The sequence below is a fragment of the Mercenaria mercenaria genome, chromosome 3, assembly GCF_021730395.1.
Source record: "Mercenaria mercenaria strain notata chromosome 3, MADL_Memer_1, whole genome shotgun sequence".
Classification (NCBI taxonomy): domain Eukaryota; kingdom Metazoa; phylum Mollusca; class Bivalvia; order Venerida; family Veneridae; genus Mercenaria; species Mercenaria mercenaria.
Window position 1 is genome coordinate 42,206,549 of NC_069363.1, and position 11,313 is coordinate 42,217,861.

Genomic DNA, 11,313 nt, shown 5'->3' on the forward strand with positions numbered 1-11,313 from the left:
ATCCGACACTGTTGGATCGGAGTTTGCTGTTTTAATTTCTCATGAATCGCAAGGTGGATCTTCTCCAAATTTTAATGAAGCACCCTTGTAAGGTCCTCTCTCATATTTGTTCAGTGGTTCTGCTTGACTGATTCAAGGGGCTATCAGATCTGACATTTTAGGTAGAGTTAAATCAGTAAAATGCCAATGTAGTATACCCTTGACCTGAAGTTGACCTCCCAAACATTTTGTTTTTCATTATGTTTACAATACGAACGTTCCTGGCCTTCTGTACAGACAGAAAAAATTATAATTACTCATTCAGGCAACATTTTCTATTAAAAATGTTTTGTCTTTATTAAATATCGAGTTTTTTAACAACAGGCTATATTGGTAATTGTATAATTGATAGGTTTAATTTCAAGAACCTGTCATAGGAAAGTGGCTTAATTTCAGTGTACATTTTAAGTATAAAGCCATGTAAATGTTGATTGTACGTTCCCTAAGTCTTCTCACATCCCTGGGTAGATTTCATACATTAAGAACAAAAGAACATATATACTCATTTAAAGAGAATTCCTATAGTTTTTTTTCCTTTCATAGATTTTTTTTTAATTCACATATATGATAGGAAAATTTGTGCTGAAAACAATGAACAAATAAAAACAATAGGTCACCAGGCTTGTTTTTGTGAAAAATTGTTTTGAACACACCCACTGTTGCTGAAACTGCTAGCGAGTTTTCTACATTTTCATAATTTTCTGCTTCTTTATAAATACAAACCAAAATATACATCAAGAGAGCACAATAAGTTTTTTTTTCTTCTTACAGATTTTATTATGTACTTATTTTATATCATAGTCATATTTGTAATACTCTATCCTTACAATAATGGGTACAAATGAAAAAAAAATTTGTTTCATATTTAATTTTGTGAACTTTTTTCAGTGAAAAATACCCATAGTGAAGAATATTTTTTTTAATTTTGAAAAAAACTCTTTCATAGAATTTTTTCCTGTTTTTCTTGTGTATAGATAATTGTATCGTGAGCATAAAAATGGCTAAAAAAGTATGGGTCACCAGGCTAAATTTTATGTTAAGACCGCTAGAATACAACACCTGTTCAGACGGAAAATGACGCAAACCTGGCCAAATTGATTACATGTATGTCTGCTAGAAGTTAAAAAAAGTTTTAAAAATTCTGAATTCTTTCTATAATTGAATACTAAATAATCTAAAAGGTGGTATTGTCTTATCAGTACTAAGTCAATTATCTTACATTATATGAACAACACTGTCTTTGTACTTAAATGCGATGTGAAAACGCAACCACAAAAATAACAAGATACCTGTCAGGCATGATACTTGTCAATACAACATAAACGAGTATCAAGATTTGATTACTAATAAAACTTATCAAATATGTTATTTCATTCAAGATTCCTCATATTTAAGACTGTCTTTAACATGTTTCGACAAATGTTGACTTCAGTTCAGTTTTCCATAGAAAGTGTCGGCTGCGCAGAAAGATGCGCATAAAAAACTATCGGAATTCCCTTTAAATGGATGTTCACACCAGGTTTCGTATTGTGCATTGTATATTTTGGAACACTTTCAACAAGGTTAAAATGTCACGGGTTTTTTTTTTCAGAGGAGCCACTTAGGCTCATTTTGGGCCTCTTGGTTTTGTACACAATCAGATAACATCGGGAACTCAGCAAAAAACTACGGCATTGTTGTGTATGTACTTGGTTTGTTGTTTTAACTGGACTGACTATGAAAAGCATGTATTCATAGGAGGGTCTTCGAGTAAAATATAGGCAAGAAAGTAAATTTATTTTTAACAAAATTTATTACAATTAAAGATCAATATGTATAAATATGCACATAAAATATTTTTAAACGTGGTAGATTACCCAAAATAATATTCACAGTTTTAAATGAATTCAATAAACATAAGGCTCAAAGTATATAATGTAATATTTTTCAAGTAGATGGAAGTCCCTGGATTCCTTTATCAATGTAATGAACATAATTTTCCTTTGCATAACGCAGACGAGCTTACTACTTGAATTTTGTTTCTAGTATGTGCTAGCTGAAATAAAAAAACAATTGACATTTAATTATGAATGTAGCTCAAAACTTAATTTATATATTTAGTAAATTTAAATACATTTGGTGAGGATTTCCGCTTAGCTCAGTAGGTAAGAGCGTTGGTCTACGAATCTCTGGGTCGCGAGTTCGATCCTTGGACGGGGCGTATGTTCTCCGTGACTATTTGATAAACGACATTGTGTCTGAAATCATTAGTCCTCCACCTCTGATTCATGTGGGGAAGTTGGCAGTTACTTGCGGAGAACAGGTTTGTACTGGTACAGAATCCAGGAACACTGGTTAGGTTAACTGCCCGCCGTTACATGACTGAAATACTGTTGAAAAACGGCGTTAAACCCAAAACAAACAAACAATAAAGATTAAATATTTTAGTGAATGATGATCATTGGATATCTTTAATAATCGTTTTTCTATTGTTATGAATTTTATGCATAAAGATATTCCAATTAAACTGTAAAACTAAATCAGCTATTTTAAATGAGGATTTGAAGGTTACATAAGTATACTACAAAAGAAAGTGTTGATTTTATTGTTTATTTTTTAGATAACATTCCAACAACAGTTACCTACATTGTTTTGCACTGCTTACGCATTCTGCAAAATAATTTGCTGTTCACGTGTAAATACTTAATCATTTTTAACAGAATACTAAGTCAAAGGAGCAGTGGCCTAGAGGTTAGGGTGTCACTCCAAATATGACATCAGTATTAGTTTATCCACAAAGCTGACTCTAGAGTGAATTTGTATAAAAACTAAACAAAGGAAATAGTTTTATTATTATACTTACTGGGAATATAACTTGAGCCTGTTCCTACATATCGTGCGGTTTGTCTTCGCGGAATATAACTTCTATCACGGTTCCGTCCTGTTTGTCTCCCACGAGTATAACTATCCCCGGTATCAATGTATTGTTCCCTTTGTCTGCTAGGGATATAACTGTCCCCTGCATCTATGTATTGTGCCCTTTGACTCCTAGGAATATAATTGTCCCCTGCATCTACGTATCGTGCTCTTTGTCTCCTAGGAATATAATTATCCCCATCTATATATCGTGATCCTCTTCGTCTATAATCTTCACCACGACCTAGTCTTGATAGTCTACCGGTTCCTCTCCGGAGTGTACCTCTGTTATCGCCGTATGTGCTCTCATAGGGGGCGTAACCAGTCTGGGCGAAGACACAACATATCACGGATATAGCGACAAAGGCAATAAATATGTTCATTTTATGCTGAAAAGAAAAGAAAATATCTTAGGTGACTAATGGTTTTATAACAACGGCATTTTAAATGTAACATACGTCAATTACGTCACACTATCTGCTCATGTATCATCTCCTATCATCTCCTATAATTATCATAATTAGACATAAGCAGTTTCTCCATTATATTTTAAGCAGCTCAACAACAAAGCTAAAGATGTACAACAAATAAAGTTACTAAAAATATGAGGAGGAACGCAGTCATTAACACGTTCTAACACATATACAATGTGCAAAAATATACTTGAGCCGAGTACAAATCTACAGTCATACAAATAAGACTTAATCTCAACGCAACGTTTATCACGCGACGGACTTAAAAATTTTTTCGACACGACCGTTGAAATTCATAAAATAAAAGTTCATTTCATCGAGAATACATGAAAACAAAACATTGGTTCCATATGTCTATTGTAACAGATACTTTGTAAACGATCATAGTTAAACTAAACTTACTTGTAACTTGGTCGTTTAGAATAAAACGCCTTGTACACCGGTAGTTATCTGTATTAAATCTGCGGCACTAAGATTGGTTCCGAGAGGAATATGCAGGTCTTATATACATTATTCAAAATGTCAATGTCCTATCCGTGATAATCAATCTTACATGAACTCATTTATGTAGATTTAAGTTGTGACGTACGGCATTTTGACTGATTAGTGATTAGTTTCCTTCCTCCGTCAAATGGAGATAGAACACATGGTTCTCAACTTGAATGTTTACCCTCAAAAAGATATATTTTAAAAGCTTCTTTTTATTAACTTCTGTTCCTCTTTAATCATATTAAAAAATTTGCTGATGAGATAATGTGAATGGTGAAACAATAACCTAAAAATATAAACGTACCTTTTTCAATGCATCGTCAAATGTAAGTACTAAAGGCCATCTGATGAAACCGCGTAAAATGGCGGACAGACGATTGAACATTAATTTTTCACTTTGGTTTGGCACTGAGGTGTAAATTAAAGCTATTTTTTTAAATTTCATTTTTGATATTTTGCTAGGAAAAATAGGCTGGTAAGATCGTATTTGAAGTTTTAGTATGAATAGCAATTCAAGGTCACTGCAGTGTGATTTTGATGTGATATTTTCCAAATGTGACAGGAAAAATCTCTCTTAGAAGATAGATGATCCTTACTTTCTCTTCATTGAATGTTTTAAGGCCATTCTTTAAAATGTGGTAAGAATTTATACTCTGAAATGGATTTGGTTCTGTGTCCATTTTATATGGAGTAATAATTAGGTCCGTATGATCTATCGACACCAAAATGTCTTATTGAGAGGTCTTCATAACGAATCGAATCATAGACGATAATAATGTTTCTTATGCCCATGGCTACATTTTTACGACAAATGCATGTCTTAAAGTGTGATTAGACCCTGTGGAAGTATACAACGCAATCTAATCAGTTGGTTCGAGTCTGTTCACAAGAGGTAATGTAATTCTCTCTCTACATTCTACACGTGCCATTTAGCCTAAAGCGACCATAATACACCTACATTCTTACGGAAAGATTGGACACAGAAAGTTTGTCGTATGGGACGTAGCCTTTGCAACATAAAAAAAGGGATAAATATCCAACAAGGTAAGCCATGTTCCAAAAACGCAGCCTTCCCCAAAACAGCAACTCACAGCAAGCAGACAAAAACTCACATACCCAAAGCAAACACACAGGGGCAAAACGAACAAATTTAGAAACGCAGTGCGGCACGGTCTTTGAACAGTCAGTGGCAAAAACACCATTGGGAAGATTTATGTTGCACCTAATCTCACTCTTATCCCCACCATGTTCCCAAGTCACATGACAGTGTAAATAATAGGTGAATTCCTAACAAACGCAGTGTCAACAATAAGCAAGTTATGTAGCAAAAACGCACGTACTCAATCCCTTTGCAGAAGACTGAACACCAAGGGAGACACCCTTAAGGGTACCCGACGAATCAGGCCAGAAGACAGATATCAAAATAGCTAAGTCCCGTTCGGATTTAATAACTACCTGTTAGAGTCCTCTACCTATTTCGTCAAACACAATGAAGCAGGAAAGCGTATCGTCCAACTTTAAAATGGTTGAACCAACTGTAGAAGAATACTATACATTATGTCTCAAAACATTTGGTAATAACCTCGTAATAAACGTTTTATAACTTTATTACAAACACATTTAGAAAAATTGTCATGTCCCAAAGTCTTACACAGATTGAAAACCACATCCCCATAAAAATCGGGTTTTGATATACATTGTACCTGCTCGCAGAATTGTCTTTAAATTTCTATTAAATTTTAAATCAAAACCTAAATTACGATAGTAAAATTGAGCATAATACTTTTAAAAAATATATAATAACGGTAGCCAGGCTGAAGACGCTTATTTGTAACATATTGATTACGTTGATTGAAATCCTAAACAAGACTGCACGCTACCATTTAACTGTAGCTCCCGGGGATAAATGGTACCAACCAACTGAGCAAAAAGGGATTATCCATAGTAAAAAAATATTGCAGTAAGTAAAATGTTTGTCTGCTTGTCTAGAAAAAGGCCCAACATAATTTATTTCATAACAAGGTAAAACAAATCTGCAACAAGGGGTGCACAATTTGTTCCCATGGGAATACCTATCTTTCGTTTGAAAACTGAATTCCCAAACCTGACTTAAAGTGTACAGAGGAAGACTAAGTATTTAATCTTAAATACGGTAATTCAAACAGTAAATATAGTGTTTATTCTATTTGTTTTAAGCTATGGAACAAGTAGTGAGTATAGTAGTTGTCACTATTTTACATACTAGGAACGTATAGTGATAGATTAAATTAAACTGTATAAGTATTTGTTTTTCCACTGCAAAATCTGTGAATATACAGGGATATTAAATTTTCTATATCAACAATAAACATATTACAATCTTTTTTGTTCAAATCTACTTTTGTCTCTTTTTTACCTAGTCAGCTATGACATATTTAACTGTCATGCAAACTTCTTATCCAGTTCAGTGTCGGTATTACTTTTCAGAATCTCTACCTGTGATAATTCATATTTCATGTTTCTCTATACCATGCCATCAGTAACAAGGACCACAATGGAAATAAGGTTTTTTTCCCTCTTTTCTGTGTTATACTTGCTACTGATATGCATGATATGGTTCATTACTCATGTCTGTGTATTTAATTTTTTTTAAATAATGCAAAATGATTTGCACTTCGTACCAAATCTATCTATCTATCTATCTATCTATCTATCTACCTACCTACCACTCTACCCTACCCTACCTAACTAACTACCTAACTATCTATCTATCTGTCTACCTACCTACTAACCTACCTATACATTAGCAGAACTAAATATTAATTTTCTGTCTGCCATTTTGATATAAACTTACTTAAGATTGTAAATAATAATTCCAGAAAATAGTCTGACATTTTCATAATTTTCTAATGCCTACAGTTTTGATAATTTAATAAAGGAATAATTTAAATTAGCTATTGCCTTTTAACCCTGTGTTATGTTACTTCATGTCAGTAAAAAGTTACTCTGTATAGAATTACCCTGTGCCACGCAAAACGTTTGGTTAGATATGAAAAGTTGGTAGTCTAAAGGTTACACACAAAAGAATATGTCTCAGTTTGTTTGTATGTAAACTTATATATAGTCGCCACCAATAAACCATATGGGCGACTCCTCCAAAAGACTGTTAGTAATGTTATTCGGAAGATAGTGCAAGATACAGAAGACGCTCCAATTCCAGGAGCTTCCCTGGTTCTATAGCATGCCAGGTGTAAATCATCAATACACGGGACTCTTATCCCAGTGTTAGCAATTTTTAGTTGGAGGAGCGGGGGCTCGAACTCACGACCCCTGGTTTCGCAGTCAGACAGTGTTACCACTGGACCGCTGCATCTGCTCTTGTATCTCAGTTTATCAATGCTTTATGTATTGTTTGTACAAAGGATTTTTACCGCTAAATCGAGTGCATGCGCATAAGGAATGACCACCGGAAGGTATTTCATCTATGTTTAGGGATGAAAGTGGATCCGCTTTCAACAGAATGTTTCGATCGCTCGTCTGCAATGTAAACGAACCTTAAAAAAAGACGAAATGAACCAGAGGTTTTACAGAGTATCCCTCTTTAAGTGAGAATGTTAGCGGCTGTTTTTTGCTGTTTTCATCAAAATCATTTTTGCTGTTTCATGATGCATATTAGCAAATGTTGTAACTGTTCATATAGATCAAAAGGTATTGCTATTCTTGTCTCTATAAACGTTTATTATTCAGAGCGTAAGCTGAATAACTGAATAAGATTTAAAGGCGCAAGAAGATGCAGTACGCAATGATAATTGATAGATAAATTATGCCGCGAGCCAAAGGTACATCACGAATTTATGCAGTTAAACACTGACGTGCTTTATGACATGTTTCATTCCGAAATCGTATGAATATATATATATATAGAAGCGGCCAGACTGCTTAATATGATGACTTTAAATAACCCTAATGTTTAATGTTTTGTCTTATCTTTAAAATTTCGCATTCAAAATAAATTCTCACATTTTCCTCGTCAAACCAATGTTTTGACGTAATCATTTAAACGTTTTTTACTGTGAAACGTGTTTACTACGCCAAAATACTTCGGAAACTTTCATTTAAGTCATTAACATAATAATAATAATATAATAATAACTTTATTACAAGAAGGTGACAAATTAAGAGCACATTGTATACATACAAGTTATTTCCAATACTAGTATGGTCTTCTATGTAAATGTAAATGCACAGTATTTACAACAATAAGAGTAAATAGTAGCAAAAATATATACAAATATTTATCATGACAAACACATTAAACAAAAAACAATTTGAAATGATTTTTAACAGAAGTGTGAATCCGTGAAATTTATTTTGTATACATGTACACTCATCCATCAATATTATACAATTTAACAGCAAAACGTAAGATTTTTTTACATGGATGAATGTTGCTCAGCGCCAAGAAACAAAATTTTGACAAGCGTGTAATACGGCCGATCGGAGGAAGAAATAGAGAAAAATCTGATTGGTAATACCAAGCCGATTATTTGGTCTTATTTGTTTTATAAAATAGAAAAAGTGGAAACTCCACAGGTCGCTCAACATGACACAAATGAAAATGATGCATGCTCGGTTTGACTGAACCTGTTCAAGGACTTTGGTGGAAATGCATCCTACCGTCCGGGCTCTCTAGCCACAAGTTGAGTAGAACTCAACATTTTACACATGTTACAAGTATCAAAAGCATGTTAGAGACATCCGCAGATGTGTTCATACGGCCTTCAATGAAATACTTATGTGTAATTCCATGTAGAGTGACGTATGTTTCCCATTTAAAAATAAACGAGAAGACAATGGGCAGAACCAAACAAACTGGAATTTAGAGAGGGGGTATGAGCTTACGGAGCCTGCATATCACAGAAACTGCCAAAAGACAAATTTAAAAGGCAGTCACCATATCCAAGCGGTGGTCATACAGTTCCCAAAATTATGAAAGCGGAGTATTAGAACTACCAAAACAAGGATAAATGAGCCACACCATGAGAAAACCAACATAATGCATTTGCGACCGGCATGGCTCCAGACAAGCCTGCGCATCCGCGCAGTCTGGTCATATTCCATGCTGTTTGCTAACAGTTTCTCTAATTGTAATAGGCTGGTCTGGATCCATGCTGGTCGCAAACGCACTATGTTGGTTTTCTCATGGTGCAGCTCAAATATCAAACAGGGAATGTTACGTTCCAAAAAACGCAGCCTCCCCAAAACGAATTGTTCAGGCTGAAAAACTAAAAAGTACCAATAGCCCGACATAAATGTCGTACTAAACGATCTATAAAAGATCGAAATATAACAGCTCTAATTGAAAGTAGGGGGAGATGATTTACGGCCGCCGCCACACGGCACAAACAACCTGCTAAAGCGGCGGACATGTTTATGCCTTGAAGTCACGGTATCGTAACAAGTGAAATTTTACAGTACAAACGTGTTTGTGAACAAACTGATATATCATAAGATGCTAAATATAGATGACTTAACTGCTAAATCACAGTGACTTCCTTGTATAATAGTTTTTATTTATTTATTTTTTGTTGTTGTTGGTCTTGTTTTTGTTTTTGTTGGATTAACCTCATAACCTTATAGGTTGTGTCATGTAACTAATATTTTCGTACTTGTTTAAGCGTGTAATGACTTTTATGTAATCAGATCAAAAGAGATTATAGTTCAACTGAATGTGACTTCCGGCAACGGGACGCAACTATGGAAGTCCTAAATATTCATTGTTGTAAAACTTTGTTATTGTTTTTTGTTTTACATTCAATATAGAAAGAATGTTCATATCTCACGCAGTTTGCTAGTTATTATTCAGCTTATCGCCTTGTGAAGTGAACATCGTCTGTACTACTGCTCGATAGAGGGATCCAAGTGGAATCGCAGCTTGCAAACTTCCCCGCCCCTCACAAACTTCTCAGAGTTCCCTAAAATCCTTCGAGCATATATTTTGAAGTCCTAATATTGTGGCACACTTTAGACAAAATCTTCGGCTAAAAAGATAGAAATTTAAAAGATGACAAGGTATTAAATGCTCGTGCTTACCTGTTTTGAATTTACGTCAGATTGCACCATTTTTATACTTTCCGAAAATTTTCAAGGAACCCTTAAGATACGCTGTTATTTACGATTGTTTATAAGATACGTTTATGAATAAGGGATATTGTTTCCCGCTCTAAATTATCTGCTTGGATTTAAGTTGGTGCAGCAATGAAATTACATGAAACGCACATGCTTACTTCGCAAGGAGTCCGCAACAAGTTATTTTTAGCTCAATCGTTTAAAGTGTAGAAACCATTTATAGTTATAGCCTGTTTTTACGTTCTTAAAATTACGTCATAGTTGTGGTACGACTATAAATAATGGCCATAACATGTATAAATAGCGAATGTTTGGATGGAAGGAAATAAGGTCAACATCATTAGACAACGTTGATTAATGAAGTTCATGTCTTACATAATCTGTATGCTAATACTCAGTTTGCATAACAAAGGGAGCTAAGTATAAGTATCACTTTGAATAGCTGTGGTCATCAGTTTCTTCCCTTGATGATGCAAGGTAGTCTGTGCTTTGCGTACTTTTTCTGGTATTCTTCCTCCACCTGCTATTGCCGGAGAGAGTGCTGAGTACCGACTGGCAGGTGTACACTAAATTGTTTAATATTCTTTTCAGCTCTACCTGTGATGCTATTGTTAAAACGCCTAATTGTTGATGCAAACAGGCCGTGTACATTCCTTGAGAAATTTACGTTCTTTGGCATAGAGACACCGATTGAACAGTCAACACCTTCACATATTTGGAGCCGGTACGTAGTTTCATCTGTTTTACAGTTGCGATGTTTAGCTTCATTTTGATAATTTAAATGTATTAAATGTCTTTCATTTTCTGTCATACAAAGGTTTAATTGGGGATATTAAGACTAGCCAGAAACATTAAACGGTTCCACCCAGAGCCTGTAACACCTTGTGCACAGACGTATGAATGAAGCCGACAATTTAAACAGTCTCCAAAATAGCAGTTAACGGCGGCAGTTAGAATACCAGGTTACTCTTTTGTGATATTTGTTTTGTCACCAGCATGTTTCTTCAATACTTTCAAACTCTTGAATACGTCTAACCCTGATGTCTTGACTAAACACCTTCTGCTGTTCTTGTCTTTTGTCCCGCGTTTTACCAGGGAACATTCCAGCATTGCAATTTCCCTAGTAACTTCCAGCAAATGCCATTTTGTTCGCTCCTCGTTCTCAATAGTGGCTTGTTAGCGGTTTAACTCCTCTTGGAAGGCCTCATTGAAAGCTTCAGACATTTTTTTCACAATCTACAGAATCAATACACAAATCAATACACACAAGTGTCACAGGCTGGACAAGACAATAGCACATTTCAGCTTG

General features: G+C 34.7%; 1 protein-coding gene across 1 annotated transcript; it reads right to left on the bottom strand.

Annotated features, from left to right (window-relative positions):
• Positions 1–1,812: 1,812 nt before the first annotated feature.
• LOC123523543 (uncharacterized) lies at positions 1,813–3,954 on the bottom strand. Its single transcript, XM_045301207.2, has 3 exons — positions 3,810–3,954; positions 2,882–3,323; positions 1,813–2,074 (listed from the first exon to the last, which is right to left on the bottom strand). The coding sequence occupies exons 2-3, from the start codon at positions 3,315–3,317 to the stop codon at positions 2,061–2,063; spliced, it is 450 nt and encodes a 149-aa protein (XP_045157142.2). The 5' UTR covers positions 3,318–3,323; positions 3,810–3,954; the 3' UTR covers positions 1,813–2,060.
• Positions 3,955–11,313: the final 7,359 nt, after the last annotated feature.

Bases quoted from the DNA above. Each gene is read 5' to 3' on its own strand.
- LOC123523543 (XM_045301207.2), bottom strand. From the start codon at position 3,317: ATGAACATATTTATTGCCTTTGTCGCTATATCCGTGATATGTTGTGTC.